Here is a 22,125-nt window from a genome sequence, read left to right as displayed (position 1 = left end):
GTAAACAAAACAGACAGTGGGAAAAGATTTAAAAAGAAAGGCATCCTGTGGGCGTGTCAGTAATGACATGATCTCTCAGCGGCTGACACGCCTGTTGTGATGTGAGCTGATGCTGTATGTTGGTGTGCAGTCGCCTAATGAGCAGCGGCAGAGGTCAGGATCACGGCACCGGCCCACTGCTCTGTCATTTGATTACCATACCAAAACACATGGATGCATGTGTTTACTCATCTATCTATTTTTTTTTTTTTTTCTAAGTGGGTATGTCTTGCTTGCCTCACAGGGCTGTGGAGAAAAGTGCACATGCACACACGTGTACACACACACACACACACACACACACACACGCACACACACACAGTCACATGGGGAAATCAGTAATGAGGAATGAGGAATCAAAGTCAAAAGAGCCACTGCGCTGCTCTCTGAATAGTTTGAAAAAAGGCAGAAATGGGAGCAAAGGAATGCAGTGGAGTAGGGAGGGATGGGAAGATGGAAGGCAGGCCCAGGTGTCCTTAGACAGCCTGGGAACCTCTGACACCCTTTCCCCAAGACTGATGTTGGTGTAGCAATTAGTCGCCATGCTCTTTTCAGCTCGCCCCAAGATTTCTTTCTCTGGCTGTAGCACAATCTTTCATTCACACACACACACTCACAATGAGCCATAGGCTATATATGTATGCATGCAGTGCAAGGACATGTATGGTAAGACAAATCTGCCGAAGCCCCGACTGTATCACAGGGAGGTCTTGATTCAAGTCGAGATGTGTTTGTGCATATATTGAGAGCGATAGTGTTCTAGTGAGCGCACACGTGCATTCCTCTTTATTTATTCATAAATGCAGCCTAGCTCTCTGATACTAAAAGAATGAATTAGCCTCTGTGATTACTGATTTTAAGTCAGATATAGAAAAAAGAGAAATTTAAATTAAAGCCGGAATAAATGTCAAGTCACGCATATCAATTAGAAGTCTTATCATCCCCTTGCATTGCTGCAATATTTAATTTATGATAGCCACATATTTTATTCAAACCTTTGTAAGTCATTTTTACCCGTCCCACCTTTACTCTCTGTGTCACTTAGGTGTTGGATATTGTGCATATCAATGTACGGTCGGCACTACAACGAATCTGGAGGGAACCTGACGTAGACAGCCTCCATCTCTATCGCCTTTTTAACCGTGTCTTCAATCGGCTGCTGTGGAGCCACGGCCAAGGCTTGTGGAACTGCCTCTCCAACACTGGGTAAGATAGAAGAAATGCTTTCAAGTATACGCAAGTGTCAATTTTTTTCTACCAGAGTAAATGATGTAAATGTTGAAGATGATCTATGAATGATTTAGGGTTAAATCTCAAAATGGATTTGATTAGATTAAACTTTATTAATCCCACAACGAGGCAGTTCCTTTGTTACAGCAGCGAAGAGATTAAACCAAAAAAGCAAGTTGCCATTTTACCTTATGCAGAAAGGAATACACAAAACCAGTTTAACCATATACAAAATATACAAAAAACTAAGTAGACTGGAAACCCAAACAAGTTACCAGAACTCAAACAAATTGAGGAAATCGATTGCCACAATTTTTTAAGTTGATTAACTAAAAAGTCAAAATTCAAAATAAAGTGCTATATGAATAAAGTTGATTTTTTTAACAGAAATAACAGGACTTTATCATTCTTAGCATGTAATTACTTAATTCTATTAAGTTGTACTTAAGTTGTGTTTTTAAGTTATGCTTACTTATAAACACATATTAATAAAACATATTATTTATAGTAACTCAAAAAAGACAAAAGAGAAAGAACATGTTGCACCAACTTGACATAATTAAGTTAGTAGAATTAGGGGTGGAAACCTCTGGGTACCTCACGATACGATACACGATACAAAGCTCACGATAACGATTATCTCAAGATATGATGATACTGCGATTATCGATATATTGGTCAGAAATCAATCTGCAATAATCTATGACATAACAAGAAAAAAAAGATTACGTGAAGAAATACAATTTTTATTTTACATCTCTGAAAGACAATAAATTGAAAAAGTGTCCTATGAACAGTGACACTATTTTAGTGCAACAATTCTGTAAATAAGTGTCAACATACCAATGTAAATGAATAAGTATCTCCAATAGTGATTTCTGTAAACAAAAAATAGGGTCTTTCTTACCAGTGACACCATTATAGTGCAATATTCCAGTAAACAATATATTGGTTCCTAAAACAAACAGTGACAAAAAATTCTGTGAAGACCTACCTGCACATTTTAGTGAAAAAGCAGAAAAGGTTTTGGAAAAAATAAAATAAAATAAATAAATAAATAAATAAATAATCAATACTAATAATCGATCATGCGAAAAAATATTGCGATTTATCGCCGTATCGAGATATCGTCACACTCCTAAGTAGAACTATTTCTATACTTATTCTACTTATTAAAATATTTTACAGCAGCAGTTTTGGACACAGTTCAAGTAATATTTATCAGGAAAAATTAATAAATAATAATGCACAGTAGAGTGTGAAGAACAGTATCAGTAAATATACATATACAGTAAATTCATACGTGGGAAGAGTTTTTGTTTTGCATGAAATAGTATGTAACGTTGCACACGATAGGAACTTTTTAAATGTGAAGAAACCAATTACTCTTATTACTGTAATTATATGTATCACTGTAGAGCCAACCATGTTTTATCATTATGTTAAGTTGAGGTTTTGTTTATTCAGACAAGGTTTTTCACGACATTTATATCTCCTGATAAAATTTCAGGGGATAAAAAATTCCTGAACCTCAACTTAACATACTATTCAAAAAGAAGACAAAATGAATCTCGCTGGAATTATATGTTTTATTATTGCTCATCCATATGAATGTCATGTTTCGCTAAAATTAGTTATTACTATGTAGAAAGGTTAACGTATGAAAGACAACTATTATTTTGGATACAGTTGCAGCACACTTTACAGTTATACCAACTTCAGGATAAAAAATCAATGCAGATCTCTGGTTTGCAAACCAACACATCATACTGCTGACCTGTTACTAGCAATTTAATGCCACTTTCATTTGTTTAAATAAAACATCACGTAGCTATGTTTGTCCACACACACCAGTTTCAAAGAGATCAGCTGTAATTATTATTTTTCCTTTAGTATGACTGAAGGAATCAAGGGAAGCTGAACAAAAGAAAATGAATGACGTACCTTATCGCACCTTTCCTTAAGCTAAATATAAGGCTACGCTTAGACTTAATGCACAATTTGTATGTTTTGAAAGAAAATTCAGATGTTTTTTCTTTTGTGCTCCTTCATATTACGCAATAAATGCGACTTCTGTCAGTGTATAGTATGAAGTGACTGTGATCCTGACGTGATGACGCAGGCACGTGCTGTACTTACAGAAGTAAAGATGGAGGCATCTAATCTCAGCGAGTGTGTGCCACTGATAATATGTATAGTATAACTAATATATATGTATTCTAAGACCTTATTCTCCTTCCAATTTCTATTTCCCACTTTGCCTGGGCTTATTTCTCCTTCCCCAACCACTCCTCTAGGAATACAGAATGGTGACGTTTATCGCATTTTGATGACGTAAAGATCGCATAAAGGTGACCTGGCCGTTCAGACGGCAGTAGTGTTGCAAAATATCACATACATATTGGATTTAGGACCACGTATGAAAGTCTTTATCTGGTCTTGCCTCTTTTGGGACCAAGGCATTACATTAAGCCTCTTTGTTACAATGCAAACCTGCAATTTGGTTCTCTGCATTGTCTTCCTTTCTTCAGCTGATCTTTAGTGACATGCACTTTGATCTAAACACATTGTTCATACGTGCACATTTACAATGGCCTAATTTATAAAAGGAACAACACTTATATAATTGAACTGAATAATGATGTACAGTATGTTGTGTTCTTTCTCATTGTCTCAGTCTTTTGTCAACAATGCGACAGCATACAGACTGGAAAAACATGACGAGAGGCCACAAGTTTACAATTGTGAATAAACAATAGCTTTTATTTTGTATACAGTGCATTTACAATCCATTATTGATTACACATGACATTCTACTATTATCATTAGTTCGTCTAAACTCTCTCCGGTATCTCGTCCAACATTAATCTTGAATTTAGGCCTTTTTATCAATTTATTTCTCATGTTTTGCTCGTTTTAGAAATTGAACTGTAAAAAATAAACTTACAAATGTTTCTGTGTACCTCCTGCAGGGTTGGGGTCAATTATAATTGTAATTGCGTAATTGATAATTCATTTCAACTGTGGCAAAAATTATAATTGTAATTGTAATTTAAAAAAAAATCTGTTGCTGTTATAATCGTAATTAAATTGTAATTGAGTTTAGATAAATGACTTTGTAATTGTAATTGCCATGAAAATTCTATAAAAATTGTCAATTATAATTTAACACAAAACTTGGGAACCATGTTACAGTTCTATGTACAGTTCTACACATATTTAGTTAACAATTATTAACATTTTACCATTAAAAAAATAAATAAATCTAAGGGTACACTGACACAAAAAAGGCTCAGACGCACACACCAAAAATATTAAAACCTATATTTTCATTGATTAGGAAACCTAACAAATTAACCAAGAGATAGGAGCGAAAATAGATGATAGATATGTGTTTTTTAGTGTATTTTACAGCTGATTTAGGACCCGTTATTAGATGCTAACAGAAAGCTAACACAAGAGGAAGGTTAACTTTTATTAGGTCATTTATTTTAGACTCAGTAATCGTGATTTATTGTAATTGAACTTTAGTAATTGACAACGTGATTGTAATTGACTTTCTGAAGGGAAAAAAAAAAAATTGGAATTTATTTGTAATTGGAAAAAATGCTGGTCACTGTAATTATAATTGAATTGTTATTGAACATGGATAATTGAAGACGTAATTGTAACTGAAAAATGTAATTAACCCCAACATTGACCTCCTGAGAGGTGTTCAAGTACCCCTTGGATACACGTACCCCAGTTTGGGAACCACTGGTCTACACTAACAACTTATACAACATCATTGGTCCATGTGTCCGTGTTTTCTGTTGGGTTTTTCTTCTTTAATGGATCGCAAAGAAAAATCAAACCAAGCTTCCCAGCATGCTTAACCCCAGGTTTCTATTAGCTATGGTTGATCCAGCTAGCCTGCTAGCCTATTGTCTGGCTCCCTCCAACAATGGACAACAGTCCCAACATGAATGAACGCATCAGGGGTCTTTGACATCATGCAGAGAGAGTTAAACTCAAAAAGTTCACTCCAAAGCCGGCTGAAGCACCCCTTCCTCTGCACTGAGTTTTTGTGTTTGATAATTTATCTGAGGGACTTAACAATAATCAAACGACCTTGCTATTGTTAGAGATGAATTGAGCAGGCTTTGAAATCGACTCGGAGGAAGAGAAGCAAAAGAGATTTAAAGCCATTGAGAGGAAGTACCTCCCACTGACCAAGAAGTGAGAAAAGGGTGGACATCAAAAGGCCCCCCAGAGTTCAGTGTTTAGCTGTTGAGGTTCACTCACAGTCAGGGGTACGTCCATGGTTGTAAGAGGGGTTTCAGTGTACTTGGATTTGTTTCATCCCGTGTCCGTCTGTTTCATTGATGGATAAACAACAATGTATACACAAACTAAAGAGGAGTTTAGTGAAGTGGGAATTCTTCTTTTATGTGGTCCAAATGCATCCTAAATATACTTAAAACTACCACAACTTGTAACATTTTTAACTCAGTATTTTTACAGCTCTTATTAAGCATTGTTTTTTTATGCCTGGAAAATGTATCGAATCCACTTGCTATGTAACACAATCAATGGTAGTACAAAAAATATTACCCATTGATGAACAGCTCACAGTACTGTACTAGTTTTAAAAAGGAAAACTTTTTTTTTACATGTAAAGTCCTTTTCTATGTTAGGGGTTCATATTGGTACATGGTATTGAATATTTAGTGGTCGTTCGATCTATGTCTAAATAAGGGCAGGAGCAAATTTAGAAATGTGTGTGTGTATTTTACTGTCATTTAGTGCATTTTTGTGTGTTTACTTTGCGGGCCGCCAGTTGTTGTGCTTGCTGTTAAGTTGGTCTTAAACTTAATTTCAAATGGCAATAAAAAGTCTTGAATTTAAGTTGACTGAAGCCTGATATTATTGTTGTTTTTCAATGCCTGCATTATCTTTTATCTGAAGCACATACATTGACCTTCTATCTGCTCCTCAGTTCATCTTGGGAGACCAACTTCAGCAAGAGCAGTGAGGTGCTTTCCCCTCAGGAGCTGCAGTGCTGCCGTCGGCTGGTCCAGCTGTGCAGAGACTGTCTGTTGGTTGTCTATAAGTTTGTCTCAGAGTCCCGCGGCTCTTTAACTGGACTCAGCCCCGAATGGGATGACACCAGGTGAGACATTTGATTCGATTCCATTTTGCACTTTGGTTCAAAAGATCCAATCAGTATTCCTGACTACTGAACAACATTATGCGATACTGGCTGGATTCCACTCAAAGAAGCAATTCAAAAGTCAGGCATCATTTACACCAGGCATGTGGCCCTCAGTCTAATTTTTTGCAGCCTGCTTAAATGTCCCATATCATACTATTTTTCAACCATTTCCATTTGTTCTAAGAACTTCAAACTGTAGAAAATACATACATAGCACTGCACGAAAGACGCTGAAATGCTCACCTACGTGGGCGTGTCTGTTTACATGTCAATCATGGCAGAGAGCTTCTTGGAGGCGTGGCTTCTCCAGCTGAGTGCCGCGTCAAATTCGTCATCAAAGTGGGAACGCGTCATCAAATTGGAGTGATGTGTTTGTGCTCACCCTGCAGTAAGAAAGGAGCAAATCACCCTCTAACTAACGATTGAGGGAATCAATGAAATAAACACTTTGGGCATGTGTATAAAGCCCATATAGCATTTTTATGATGTTTAAAGCACAGAAAAGTTGATTTAGCTTAACATGAGCCCTTTAAAGCAAATTGCCAAACATTGTAATTCAAGAAGTTGGAAGGAATAGGAATCCCAACATGATACACAAAGTACACGGATGCACAAAGTACACAAACATTCCCAAAATACACAAGATGACAACAGAGAATTGTATTAACTCACTCAGTGCCATTGACAAGATAATTCGTCATTACAAATGCGAACGCTCAGTGCCATTGACGAGAAAACTCGCCAATTACGTTTTCTCTCAGAAGTTGCTAGGATACACTGTGATGGAGTTCTACTGTGAATATAAGGCTTCTCTGTTGATGTCGTGACCAACTGGTGCCCTAAAAGTGGCAGCAGTGCCACTTTGGATGATAGATTAGCCACTGATGCTACCATTAGCTAAGGAGGGAGAAGCAGGGACGAGGGAGATTATGGCGATATGAAGTGATATTGTGACGTATCCAGCAGCTCACAGCACCACAAACTAACACAGAACATGTGTGGACATGAGTGGATTATTCATAATGTTGTGATCGTGAGATAAAACCATCAACTAACTGGGCCAAACGGGTCATCTCTGCGTGTCGGGAGGTAGAGGAAGTTACGTCTGTGTGATTGACAGGGGGAGGGGCAGATACAAAATACAGTAAGCCAGATAGCAAAATAATAATTCTGCCATCAAATGTCTTGTCTCAGTGTTTTTTATTTTATATATATATAATTTTCAATAAAGCAAAAAAAAACATTGCTTCAAAGTCACTGAGAGAAAAAGCCTGTTTTCTCAGCTTTTTGCTCTGAAACTGGCGATTTGAGTAAAACTTGTTCTATTCAACTGCTGATTACGGAAAAACAAAACAAGCTACAAACATTTTTTTCCCTGATGAATGCAGAGACTTTAATCTTTCAGAATCTGGTGTCAGATTTCAGCTTGTCATAGTCCAAAATATTCTGTGGGTCTTTAAAAATCAGTCAAAATGCTCTAAAACGGCTGCCACTGAGGGAAGTAGAAATTCTGAAAATGAATATTCATGTGGCCCTCGAATCAGATACAGTCACCTTTGTGGCCCCTGCTGTGATAGAGTTGCCAATGCCTGATTTACACAAACCACGATCACAAGATGAATGACATTTGTGTTTTAACATTTGCATATCTCACACTTTCCATGTTAAGTCACAGCAAAAAAAAGAAACCCAACATTGTGTAAATACCAGAAGTCATCCTTAGTAAACATTTATTTTGGTGAGCAAAGTCTAAGAGAAAATCCAAATCTATCTCTCGAGTGAATAATTCAGATAACGACATTTCGACAGCTATTGTCGTAAAACTCCTCAGATGAATGAATTCTTCCCTCCATGGAGCCTATGAGTCATCATCTTCATCACACATGCCTGACAAAATAAACAAGCAGAAATCAGCATCAGTCTATTTTTAAGGCCAATTTCCTTAAGAGATGGACGTTCAGGTTCAGAATGAGTGAACTTTTAAATCACATATGCTTTGGGCCGGCACGGGGAAGGAGCTGGGATGGGAAAGGTAGGTGCTGTTAACAGGAAATAATGGCCCACAGATTAGCGTTCAGGTTAGCCTGAGGCCCCTTGAGGCCTGCTTAATTCAATTAGAGCTCAGATGAGCCCGTGCTGCAAATGACCTTACTTGCACAAAAGAGAGAGAGCTCCATTTTTCCTCGGGCCCCCATTACGTGATTCATAACTCCCACAGATATTCTAACAGGCTATCACTTGGCTCCCACTGTAAGAACCTCATCTGTTATGGTGGAGTTGTGCACTGCTAAAAAGCTAAGGAGGTTTTTTAGTTTTAATGTAAATGTTTAACTTGACATTTGAAATGTGAATAATTGGTGGCTTGATGCAGTAGAAAATGATGCAGTGGTTTATCCTTATATTTGTTTTAGGTTTTCTCCAGAGAGAGAAGCATGCTGTGGTGTGTTTTTCCTTATTTCTTCTGTTTCCATATATGTTTGTGTAAAATAAGCTTTCCATTCGCTGCTGGACCAGCCTCTACCCATGACTCCACTACTGCTGCTGTCGCTGCCGCTTCTTCTTCTTCCTCTTCTTCCGTCTCCTCGCCCCTCAACACAGGTCTCTGCTTGGTTCAGTCCTGCTAAACCTCCCCCCTTCTCCCATTGCCCAGCATCGCCCCCAGTCACTGCTGCTCCCACACCTCACTGCTGTAATGAAGGCTTGATCCCACCTGCTCTGAAGATGCTTTAGCTGAAGCCCCACAGTCCAATGTGGTCTTCTCTCTATTTCCTAACATTGATTTTTTAATTGACTGACTAAATGAGATGTGTGTAAGATTATTTCGAAAAATACACTCACAAAAAAACAATCTAATATGTGTATCTGGTGTAAAACATAAGGAGGAAGAACCAAATTCAGACTGTTGGGAGCCATGATTATTTTAGCACTGCAACCATTTGGCCTGTTCACATCACTGACCAATCACTCTGCTGGGGCGCATCTATCTTTGCCTTTTACTCAACGCTTTTATCAAGAGCATCTCACAATGAGAGAAGTCTTAGTGGGAACTGCTTCACTCCCATCAGTGCCGTGGCCAAGCATCAGCACTTCTCTCTTTTTGTCAGAAGAAGACAGACAATTGCTCAGTTTACATTTATTTGGTTTACAACTGGTTCGTTTTGGACCCAGTTTCAGCACATAACCACTTGGGATATCTTAAGAACAATTAGGATTTTTTTTAATGGATGTTTTTGCATTTAGAAGACATTGTTTGTTTATTGGAGTGCGGGTGTGCATGCACGTGTCATGTCACGGTTGTAGGACAGCAATCTGTCTCTCCCCAATGACTCAGCCCACGACCAACACTCTTCCCTGTCTGACTGCCAAGTAAATTATTAACTTTTTTTTCTTTGTCTTTAAGCATCTCTTTCATTCTATTACGTTAAATAGTTAAATTTTCTACATTATTTACTTACATTACAAAAAAATTATGACAAATTTCTAAGTCTTTCCAAAGAGCACTGCATGACTAAGTCTTTTTTTCATCCTTTTTGGTGATTCCAACTTGATGAGTAACGATGTCTAAAGTTTGGTATATGCCAGACATGGGCAACTGATGGCCCTGGGGCCACATGCGGCCCTCGATCTAATTTTGTGCGACCCCCAAAGTAAATGCACAAAATGACCCTGAAAACACCCAAAATGACCAAAATATACACAAAGAAATAGCAAAAATACATTAAATGACTCAAAAAAAAACCATATAAAATTACAAAAAAAATACAATACACTAAAATGACTACAAAACACAAAATGACTCATAACACGCAAAACAACAAAATCAGAACAAAAACTGACCCCAGAAACACACAAAACTACAACACAAAAACAAAAATTAAAAAAATTACATAAAACACACAAAACAACAAAATCACATAAACGACAATAAAAATATAACATATAATATATAATAACAATGATAGAAAAAACCTATAAAACCACAACAAAAAATCAAAAACAACAAAAATGGCAGAAACACACAAAACAACAAAAACACACAAACCCTTTGTTCTGTCTTATATTAATGTTCAGATTAGTCATTATTCTGAACACAGACTTGAATGTTAATGATGTGGCCCCTGTTGTGGTAAAAGTTGCTCACTTCTGGCATGAATTAAACTTGGACATGGTAATTTTTTTTTTGTTTCCTTTGCAAAAACTAATCATCCCCTTTTAAGAATCCTTTGTGTTTGCACAAAAACAGCAAAAAGAGGCAACAGAAATGTTTCAATTCACAAAAAAAAAATAAAAATTAAGTGGTCTGATAACAATAAATTAAAAATAGTTTGAACTTAGTGATGGTTCATAGTTTTTGTTGCATTTTGCATATTTGTAGTACTACATCATCACATTAATCTTGCTTAAAATGCACTGAGAGGCAGCAATGCTCACCAGTGCGCCACAGAGTGACCTGCAGTCAAAGTCCCTTTATATATTTTTTTAAATATACAAAAACAGTATTTCCACAGAATTGTATCCAAGCAGCTGTTTTGATACCAGGTTTTTTTTTTTTCAAAATAACATCATCATCGAAGCAAGATTTTTTTTAAGTGTATGTTTACCTATAATAACCCATTAATTACTTTATTAATATTTAATGATTTTCCCAATTTTTTTAGACTGCATTGCCTGTATTATCAAGTTTAACACATGCCTCACCTCTATTGCTTTTACACAATGTTAAGTTGTCCCTGGCTATACTGCTAGCTCTTGTCACACAGAAGGTTGTTACCATAACCATATCCATACTCATGCTTCATTAACAAGTTTGATACAATAAAACACCTTCATTTAACAAACCTTTGTATAATAACATGTTAAGGAACATATTTTTTTTAAAGTTCCCTTTCTAAAGGTTACATTTAACAAGTAGAACCATTGGAATATAATATAATATCCAAGTACAAAGGGATCTGCTGACATTTCACTGGGACTCTTCCAATGACTTAGTAAAGGAGACATCCTGAAGCCCTGGTGTTAACTGGTGTCTTGAAGCTGGAACTGGCAGTTCCTGATCAGTGGTTCCCAGCTCAACTAGTTGTGCCTGTTCCATTCTTCCTTCTGTCCACTAACCCCAACCAGTCGAGGCATATGGCTACCACCTCTGAACCTGGTGCTGCTGGAGATTTCTTCCTGTTAAAAGAAAAACTGCTAGAAGGGAGTTTTTTCTTCCCACTGTCGCTTATGCTTGTTCATGTGGATTTGTTGGGTTTTTTCCCTTTTTATTACAAATTTTATATTTTGAAAGCGCTTTGAGATGACTTTTGTTGTAATCGGCGCTATATGAATAAAGTTGAAATGAATTGAATTGAATACAAACATAAGTTCTTCTGGTTAATTTACTTAACATTTAAACTACATTTAAAAAAGGGCTACCGTAATTTCTGGACTATAAGCCGCTACTGTTTTCCTCATGCTTTGAAACCTGCTGCTTAAACAATGACGTGGCTAAATTGTGGATTTTTCCTGGTTTTATAAGCTTCATGCCGCCACAAACTTGAGCTCTGTCACATTAGACCAGGCGGAACAATTAAATTGTTAACAATAAATCATCATCATTATTATTGCTCACACTGAATCATTCTGATCACTCATTTTGTCATGATGCACACTGCCTCATCATAGAAACGATGCGGAGAGAGAGCGAGAGAGAGAGACCGCTGCAGCAACATGGATGAAGTCAGCCAGTTTGTAATAGAAGGATAAACAGTATTAAGTTGAGTTGTTAAATCACCACGTTAGGTTTGTTCAGGATTGATCGGTGTTCTGGATACTGAGGCTGATGGAGATGCTTCCGTAAGGAGGACGGACAGACGGAGCGGAGATCTGATCTCCGTTCCGTCAGACAGTTTATAAAAGTATCATAACAGCATGACGCTGCCAAATCACCATGTTGGATTTGTTCAGAGGCATTTGCGTCCGTATTCTGACTCAGAGTCCAACTCGCTGTGATCGCTCCACGGTAGTTCACGGTAAGAAGAGCGGACAAAGCGGTGCATCAGTCTGGTTCCAGTAAAAAGTGACCATAAAAAGCTGTAAATGGACTGATATGTAGACGTGAGGCAGTGAGGAGGAGACTTCATGTAGTAAAGGAAATTTATCAGTTGAAACACGGACATTTTTGTGCAACCTAACTTGAGTACAGTAGCCTGCCTACCTGCCCATTCTGATTGGCAGAGTTGTCTGAAAGGCACCTTCATCAGCCAGTAGGGTGCGGCTTATGTTAGGCTGCAGCATTTATATGGATTTTCCACAGAAAATTGCTAAATTATTGTAATGCGGCTCATACAACAGTGTGCTTTATAGCCCGGAAATTATTGTACTTTCAATGTGATTCCAAAAACTTGCCACCCCAAAGTTTACATGCCTTTCATCTAAGTTCCCACTTAATGTATCAATATAGTCAAAAGTTCTTATAGTTTTTATCCAAATAGCTATACATAGATCACTACACAGCACATCCTCTCAGAGCTGCTAGCGTCTGTTAAAGTGTTCTTCCACTTCTAAGAGGAAAGTGTGGACAGATGAGGGGAAATCACCAAATGACATTAGACATTAGACTCACTGTCAATTTTCAAATGCAATTTCCGTATGTTCACGAAAAGATTCACATTTATTAACTTTCATTTGTCAAAACAATGTGGTGGCAATCAGGGTTAATTGGGTGTTGAGCTAAATGTGGGCAGTAGATAACCTTCAGGGGTTTTCTCTCCTTGTTTCTGATTGAGTTGGCATTCCTGGCACTCTCCTTCACAAGTTTTAAAAGAAATAGAATTAAATATATGGAATGGAACGTCTCGAGATTCGCGCCAACCACAATGTGTGTAACATAAACAATAATGCAAAAACGATTAGTAACATAATTGCTAATGTTGACTACAAAAAATTGCGTCGACGCATCGTTTAATGTTGTAAATTCATGATAAAGTCAGGCCTGCGGCCGCTTTCTGCTTTGTTTTTGCTGCAGTATCAATATAAACGGCTGCAATCCAAAATGCAGCTTGAAATGTTCAGCACCCTCTTGTAACTTAATGAAGGAGAGAGTAAAGTTGCTCAAATTAAGCAGTGTTCTAATTTATGGTGTTCTACGTGATATACAGTATCATACAACACTTGATACATGTGCTTTAATATGGGAGATAAGCTTTAACATGGAGGGATAGACTTGCTGGCAGTTGTAAATCACTAAGTTAGACAACAGGTAGGATATAATAAGGGGATACATAAGGATTAAAAAGCATTTAAAAGGCCAACAACGTAGGTTATGGCATTAAAAGTCTTTAACAACGTTACTCCGTCTTCGCTGAGCGCTGAATGCATGCCTGTGGCGGTAAGGAGATGCCGATTTTGTTGGGGAGGGAGGAGTGGATTGAAACAACACCGCTCAACACCGCTTTGCATCCAAAGAAGCGCGCACTGAGCACGGTGTTTGCTTGTTCGCTGTTTCAGCCGGCTTGTTTTCTCAGTGCATCACTACAAACAACAGACTTATCAGTCTACAGCACACCGGCGGTGTCCACCATGTTATAAACAAAACTCTGAGCTGCTACGGGAAACAGGATGATCAAATGTCATCGCTCTGCTGCGGTCCTTTAAAACTTTGTTTTACTTTTGTGAACCTTTGAGTTTTATCACCATATTTTTTATTTCCTAGTCACTACGTTTGTTGGCAGTTAAATCATTTGTATATTATGTACATTATATTAAGAATTGGTAAAACTGTAATGAAAACTTTTAACACTTGAGGGGCGGGGGACAATGTCCTCATATAGGATTTAACACTGCTGCAGTCAGGGTAGGTGGGGTCTTGCATGTTTGGATTGGAAACTACAGTAGAATCTATCTGCGTCCTTGTAGAGTGATGGAATAAAGTAAACACAAGTGCATGAACAATCCTCCCTCTGGCTTTCAAACATTGTTGCCAAGACCCTCCTTATGATCAAAAGAAGGACGAACCTGAAAGATGCCAAGTGAGGGTGCAATTATATGTAGCCTTGAGAGACAGGAGTCATTTGGACTTGATCTATTCCTATCACTTTATTCTTTTCTAACATATTCTCAAAGTGAATTGCAGAATAAGCTCAGATCCCAATGGACACTCAATACAACATTTTTTTAATTTTGGACTGACATTTTAATGTTGACGTTCAAAAATTCAAGGACGCTTAAACCACACGCCAATTTTAAGCTCAGAATTCCAACAACTGTGTCAATAATCATATTAAAGTCTACAATGAAGAATAAACTTTCAGGCAAAGAGAGGAACTAATAAAGCCAAAACATTTTTTTAAAACCGGGGAAAAACCGCTAGAGTGCTTTCTAAGTGACCTACACATCACGAAAGCAAAAGGTTGGATTTCAAGTGGAGACGTTTAAAAAGAACAGGCATTGTTCATCAGGTCCAGTCACAGATAATGATTACATACTGTAGGGATACCTCTGGCCCACTTGAAGCTGTTTCAAGGACACTCATTGGATTAAATCAAGTTAATTTGAATCCCTCCCAACTCTCCTGGGTGGGGGAGCGTGCTGTGTTGAAACAGATGCCCTTAGCGATATGCCTTTTTTTCTGGACGACTTCAGAGAAAGCTACTCAGCTAATTTGTCCAAGAGTTATTTCACATGGAACGAGTGCTGTCAGTGGAAATGTGTGCTGTCTCACCAGTAGCTCAAAAGAAGATATTATTTCTTCACTTTGTAATTTTCAGCCCCAGTTCCTCTCTTTTGATTTGATTGTTACATCTTAAGAGTTTCCTTAGGGGACCATTTCTTTTGACCATTGTTCAGCTAAAGGAGTAGCAGATGTAGTTTGCATTAACACATATGCTCTTTGTGGTTGAAGCAATAAGGTCACCTATGAAATAATTTCAACAGGGCAATTTGTGTTGGAATTCCTCATGCAAGTATTTCGCTGTTCAAGCTGATGGGTATGGGAAAACTTTAACCTTCCATGTTGTGTCTAGTATTTACATACCTCTAAATTTACCTTGTTCAAATCATCTCATTTAACATTACTTCAAAAAGCACATCTCATCCATTTCCTGCATCTAAGGCAGATTGGAGGAAGGTTCAGCCCCCTTCTTGACTTTATCTCAACCTGACACTGGTCTCATTCTCAGGTACTGGAACGCTGTTAGCAGGAGCTGCCTCACTGCTCTGTCTCGGTGGAAGGTGTCATAGAAAAGTCTTAGAAAGGTTCTGACATCTCTGGCACGGAATGATAGGTGAGGATTTTTTCTTCATGATGCCAAAAACGTAGGGCTCAAGGTCAAAAACATTAATATTGCTTAAAGGTTAAGCATGATTCATAAATGTGTGAGAATAAACAAGCAATTAAATTGGACTATGTACACAACGATTCAAGAGCTACAGTAATTGGCCAGCTAGTCAATCAGCTTAATGATGACTTAAGAAGAATTCTCTCATTGTATATGTGTGGTTAGAATTTAAAGTTGGACATTAGCAAACCTAGTTTAGGATGACTGCTCAGATGAGACATGACAGTCAAAGTCATAACCATTTTTGTGGTGAACAAAAGGTCGCGATTCGTGGATATTGCCAATAACTGAAAGCTAATGGCCTTTACATACTGTCTTTCATTTCACATTTCTCCTGCCCTCCTCTTGTTTTCAATTCATGTCTTAAACCAGCAGGCTTTTATTAAAGTTGAAGTATGCTAATGAAGAGGCTGATTATTAATTTTTAAATCAAAGCTGTATGCTGTCTCAATGCCACCGACCTTTGCTTGACTAATCCTCTAATTATGTTCGCCCATTCCCCAAATCCTTCCATTCCCCACTTCTGTCCATCTGTCCAGGTACCTGCTACCCATGACCTCCCAGTTCATCATGAAGTGGCCTTCATCCAGCTTTGGCCGCATTTCCTTGGCCTTGCCACGGTCCTGCAACCTTTTTGCTGTGAGAAAGGGGTCACTTCTGAGGTTACCACAGCCACGCTAGTGTTTAAGATCCCACCTACAAACCTCAGCCTTCCTCTCTTGACTCTCACCCTGCCAAACCCAGTATGGACCTTAGTGCAGCTCTGGACACCGGACGTGGGCTTACCCACAATACACCACAGCCAGGCCTTACCCATGTTTTGGGTTCATTTGTTGAGGCTCTGTTTTGACCAGCAGACCACCGGTATGCTCAACCAGTGACTGCTGTATTATACTTACTGTACAGTTACAAGTCATGGTACTGTAAAAGGACAGAATGAAAAATACCTAACAATGCAAGGATTATTTATTTATTTATTTATTTATTTATGTAATACTTATTTTGTTAGCAAATCCATGAATGCAATGAATGGTGATCCCAAAAGTAGAACTCAGCTATAAATATCAAAGCTGTCCTTGGTTTGATTCAAAAAGCTCAGTTTTGCTGTCTGCAATCTTTTTTACTTGTGTAAATTGCATTTATGTCTTAATGGCTTTATGCCCATAACAGCCACTTTATGTTGGGATTTTGGAGTTCAGTTCGGCAGCAAAGAGGCAAAGGTTTGAATGTTAATGCTTCATGAATCGGATGCGTGAAGAGCACCATCATCAGCAACATCAGGGAAATTACCAGTCCTGACTTATGCACCTGCAAAGAAGTGAATTCACATTAGTAGTGTTTGCATGCTTGAATTTAGTCCCTTTAGATTTCCACACGTAGATGGAGGAGCAGCATTGAAAATACACTTGAAGTTTAGTGCAGTCATTAGTTATTGTCTCAGAGAAAGGTTCTTCACCTTATCATTTTTTTCTTGTATGGATGTGTTCTAGAACGCAAGGACGACTTACTTGCACAATGTAAAGATTGTTCTGTACGAGGCCTGGGCGATATGTCGAGATTTCTGTTTTAGGCGATATAGAAAATGACACTATCACTAATAATGTTCTAATTTTTTTTTAAAGTTTTTTTTTTGCGTTAAAACAATTGTAATAACACCCGCCCTCACTCACTCATTCACTCACTCGCCCTCCCAGTGCAGAGGAAACATAACTGACACAGACGACAGAGGTCTATTCAATTAATTTCAACTTTATTTATATAGCGCAAATTACAACAAAAGTCATCTCATAGTGCTTTCAAAATATAACATTTGTAATAAGAAGGAAAAAACTAAACAAAATTCACTTGAACAAGCATTTAGCAACAGTGTGACAAAACCAAAACTCCCTTTTAACAGGTAGAAATTTCCAGCAGAACCAGGTTCAGAGGTGGCAGTCATCTGCTTCGACTGGTTGGGGTTAGTGAACAGAAGGAAGAGAACAGAACGGGACAGAGAGATAGAACATCAGAGTGTCCCAGACTAGTTGAGCCATGAACCACAGATTAGGAACTTCCATCTCCAGCTTCACGACACCTGAAACAGAAAAGAGAGAGAAGGGTGAGGAGAAGGCACAGACTGCAGAAAAACATGATACAGTATTAGCAGGTCTGCCTGCATGGTTTGGGCTTTGTTCCTAGTGGTTAGGTTAACGCTTGTTAGAAAGGCGACAAATCTCTTCTGGTAAGCTAGATCTGTGTTGACTTTCTCAGCGTTGGCGGCACAGGGGAAATGTCCGATTGTTCCTTGCAAAACACCTACAATTAACTGAGTATATAAAATACTGAGATGTGAGTGGAAATATTGCATTTACTTCATATCTGTAACATCAAACTCCCGGTGATTGAGCCTCACCACGTCTTTCAGTGCTCTACGTAGCGCACACAACCACGTTTTTCTTTCACTCACTCTCTTGCACACCTGGTGATGTGCTCCTCCCCTATTAAAGGGGCCACGTACTGGAAAGCACAAATGCTATTTTTTGGAGATGAATTGCTGAGTGTGCACTAAGAACTGCGTGCTGTAACCCAAACCGGCCCTGACACAAGTCATACTATAGAAATTACCAACACGCGCTGTCCCTGATGAGAGAAAAACAAAAACTAAAATATGTTGATATTGTGCAGCTGGCTGTTAATAAAAATGGCCAGAATCATCTTCCTGTTTAGACTTTCTAGAGGAAAAAAATGTATTGCCATTTTGCAAAAAATGTGAAGCTATGAATTTTGGTCCATATCGCCCAGCCCTATTCTGTACACTGAATGACTCTGCTGATATGCTCACATGTACTGTTACAGCAGCAAATGTCTGAGATGAGCAGCTTCAGCCTTCTGCCCATCTCACTGGAAGTACTCGTGTCAGGGATTTCACGGCTTTCAATTACAAGCGTATCTACATTGTGTTTGTTTTTTTGGACCAACATGCCATGAACTGCTGTATAACATTGTATTAAATGTCTTAAATGTTATTAGTTTACATTTATGACTGGATGAGTTGATCCAGGAACTTTTACAGATAACGTGTGTGCGTGTGTGTGCATGTGTGTTTGTGTGTGTGAGCAATGACATGCTGATTACCCGTTAGCTCTAAAATTTCTCATAGATATTGAATTAGTTCATTACGCCAAATAAAGTTTTATTTTCATTTATTTGTGAGATCAAAGAACAGTACTTTTATTGGTGACATCAGATTTTGGATTTTGCATAGCAATAAATTGTTCAAACACATCCTATATGTTTCTTTGAGTTTTTTCCTGTCACTAATTTGTAGCCCCTCAGATCAATTTTGTTTTGCACGATGACTTGGTTGTTTCCTGTTGTCCGACTATGGTTCCCGGTGTCAGTAGGAAGAGCATGCATTGCCATACATTGGCCAAGCCAACAGAGCAAATTGCAATTGTGTGTTTACTCCTTGAATTCAGTAAGTAAACCGAAAGAGAGCATATTTTCACATCTCATAAAAAAAAAATAAAAAAAAGGTTTGGCTAAAGCTGTGAGATACACTTCAGTAAATAGAGAGATGTAATTTTTTTAGGGATGAATCCCAATGTGCTTGTGGACGAAGATATTGCACAATTAAAATCCAAATCATGAGAAGTTAACACCGTCCTATATATACGCTCTATGTTTCATGCCTTAGCAATGTGTCACAAGTGTCACAGCATAGCTAATAGGCAACAGTTTGATCCAAATTAGGCAACTTGGCCAATTTCAATCATTGCAAGCATTGAAATATTAAGTTGATAAAAGCACTGGAATTAAAAAAGTAAGAAACAACAAAAATCCACAGTCAATGCAAAAAGAGACATGATTATTTTATGTGAAAACTACTTAGTAATGTGAAGACACTGATGTGCCATGGATCTGTTGAGTAATTCACTTGATTTTATTTTTTATTTTCCCACTGACTCTTTGGCCTTTAAAATGGGTCAGAACATGACTGAAGTTCAATTATACAGGATAAGAAGTTATCTTTCATAACATTCATTTCGATGTGACATGATGAGATATACGCCTCTGCGTCATATGTCAGAAGACCAATCTCATAACGGTGAAACGTATTCATCCACCGCAGGTAGTCCTGCCTACTATAAGTAGAGGGGGCGGAGAATACAGCGCCATTCAAAAACCTCTTCCCATTCAGAGCTATCTCGCGTCGCAGCAGCTGAATTGTCCACAGGTGGACCCTTTCTGGATTCTGTCGCCGGACGCTGCTGTTGATATCTTTTTCTTTGTTTTTGACCACACCTGTTTTCGGCTCTACAGAGAAACCCTGAACGCCCCAGATTCCTGCCGCCACTGCGCCATCTTTACGGTAAAGAGCCTCCGTTGGTGGCTGGCACTCCAGGTCAGCCTGTCGGAGCTCCACTTATTCTGCTGCCAAGCATGCACCTGAGAGCCCCCTACGTCCCTGTAAGTGGAGGGTGTTTGAGGGCTGGTGTTACTGGACGGGACACACCCCCTTTCAGTGTTCTGTGGGAGTGATTTTTTCATTTTTGCAGGAGCTGATTCACTCTGGAGGAAGCCTTCCATCTGTCAAAGCGTATCTGGCAGCTATTGCTGCCTGTCACATGGGCTTTTGGGATAAAACTGCGAGTCAGCATCTGCTGATTGTTCGTTTCATGAAAGGAGCATGCAGACTCCTCCCTGTGTCCAGGCCGCTGGTGCCACCGTGGGATTTGGCTGTGGTTCTGGAGGGACTTGAAGGCAGTGTTGTTACTGGCTTTGGCATGCATCCCATTGTGAGACATCTCACTCATATTACTTAGAGAACCAGGGTCATGCAAATAGCCTATAGTTTTTCTGCTCTGGATCCACATTTTAATGGAGGAGATACATGAAAAAAGGAAAAAAAAATGTAATGACACTGAAGACAATTTAAAAAAAAAAAAAACACACAATCCAATGTTGGGCTCTGTTGAACTTCCTGCTGCCAACAATTTGCGTGATCTCTATTCAATCGATTAACCTTGGTCATTCTCTGTAAAAAGTTTAATTAATAGAGCTATGTTCTTTTTAGCCTCCTTGTGTGTGTTATTATTACTATCATTACTATTTTTACTGCTACACGGTTTGGATTTTTTAATACTTTGTGGGGGTAAATTGTATTTTCACTCATCCCCCACTTTTAATCTAATTTTACTGATCAGGGTACCACAGTTTATAGAATATTTAATACTTTCCTGCTACTGTATGTCAATTTTGAAGTTTAATACTTAAAGATTAATTTAGATTTTTCAGCAAGAGTTTTTGACAGGATGGTTCTCGTGTCCATTGGTGGTCGGGAAGCATAGGCAGGTGAAAGCCCCTCCCATCACTGAGGTGGGCTACATATCACTGATGGGGCGGTTCCCTGTTTCAGTGGTCCCCTGGCCTAAAAGGATGAAGGGTGATGTCACAGAGGGGGAAATTTTAAAAAATGCCTTGCTTATGGGCATTACTGCTGTATAGCAGTAAGACACGCCCACTCAAGCAGCCGGTCCGTGCTGTGCGAATGTTTAGATTCCAGAGCTCATTGGTTTGTTTTCAGTGTCATTTGCTTCATTTGATTAATCCTGAGGAGATATTTTATGTTCAACAGAGTTCAGCTGCTCGTCTCTCACAGTGTGAACATCTCACTAGTACTTAAACTAATAAATAGTTATGCAGAGGATGTTTTCAGATAAAAATAAAGACACACAATATTTTTAAAGACAATGTTTTGACCTGTGCTTAAATTAAACTGTTCTAGAAAACCCCTGTGTAATAGACTAGTGGACTAGTCGATAAGGAAACATCAGTGTAGTCAACAAGGATAAGTTTGTTAGCAACATCTCTAATCTCTATCTTAAGGTGCAGTTAGTTACAGATAGCCTACTGTCTACCGTCAGTGCTAGGCTACTGTCATGTTTCTTTACAAACCAAATCCTCCATGACGTGGTAACATGATTTGTTGAATAAACTAGTGGACTTCACACATTGCATCTAAAACAGATGATGATTATGAGTATTTGTTATTACTGTGAAGTGTAATATCACCATCAGCACCTATCTATAGGATGTTGTATTTACAATAGCCATCTTTATTCTTCTCAAAGATAGCTATATTCCCACACTTAAAAAAAATATAAATTAATGTGGAAGTATTCCAAGTAATCAGATTACAGTACTCAGATTTAGTAATGTAAGGGATTATGTTACAAATTACATTTTTGGGCATGTAATCTGTAACTGATTACATTTCGAAAGTAACCTCCCAACACTGCTCACTACACAACACTGCCCACAGAGAAGCCAATCATCTACAAGGACAAGCCCTTTGCTGATGAT

General features: G+C 38.4%; 1 protein-coding gene across 4 annotated transcripts in view; it reads left to right on the top strand.

The window, feature by feature from the left end:
* The window catches only part of ttll7 (tubulin tyrosine ligase-like family, member 7), an 88,035-nt gene extending 70,408 nt beyond the window's left edge, over positions 1–17,627 (top strand). For 2 of the 4 annotated variants that reach the window (XM_028445277.1, XM_028445276.1), the window contains exons 19-21: positions 1,085–1,245; positions 6,248–6,421; positions 16,320–17,627. In XM_028445277.1, coding sequence (XP_028301078.1) covers positions 1,085–1,245; positions 6,248–6,421; positions 16,320–16,461 — 477 coding nt within the window. In that variant the 3' untranslated portion in view covers positions 16,462–17,627. Of the gene's footprint in view, positions 1–1,084; positions 1,246–6,247; positions 6,422–8,954; positions 9,166–15,621; positions 15,727–16,319 lie in introns of those variants that run through there. The other 2 variants (XM_028445279.1, XM_028445278.1) reach the window with 2 other exon arrangements.
* The last annotated feature ends 4,498 nt before the right edge of the window (positions 17,628–22,125 follow it).

This window comes from Gouania willdenowi, chromosome 4 (assembly GCF_900634775.1).
Source record: "Gouania willdenowi chromosome 4, fGouWil2.1, whole genome shotgun sequence".
Lineage (NCBI taxonomy): Eukaryota > Metazoa > Chordata > Actinopteri > Blenniiformes > Gobiesocidae > Gouania > Gouania willdenowi.
The sequence above is the reverse complement of the archived record's forward strand: the minus strand, read 5'-3'. Positions and strand labels throughout refer to the sequence as shown.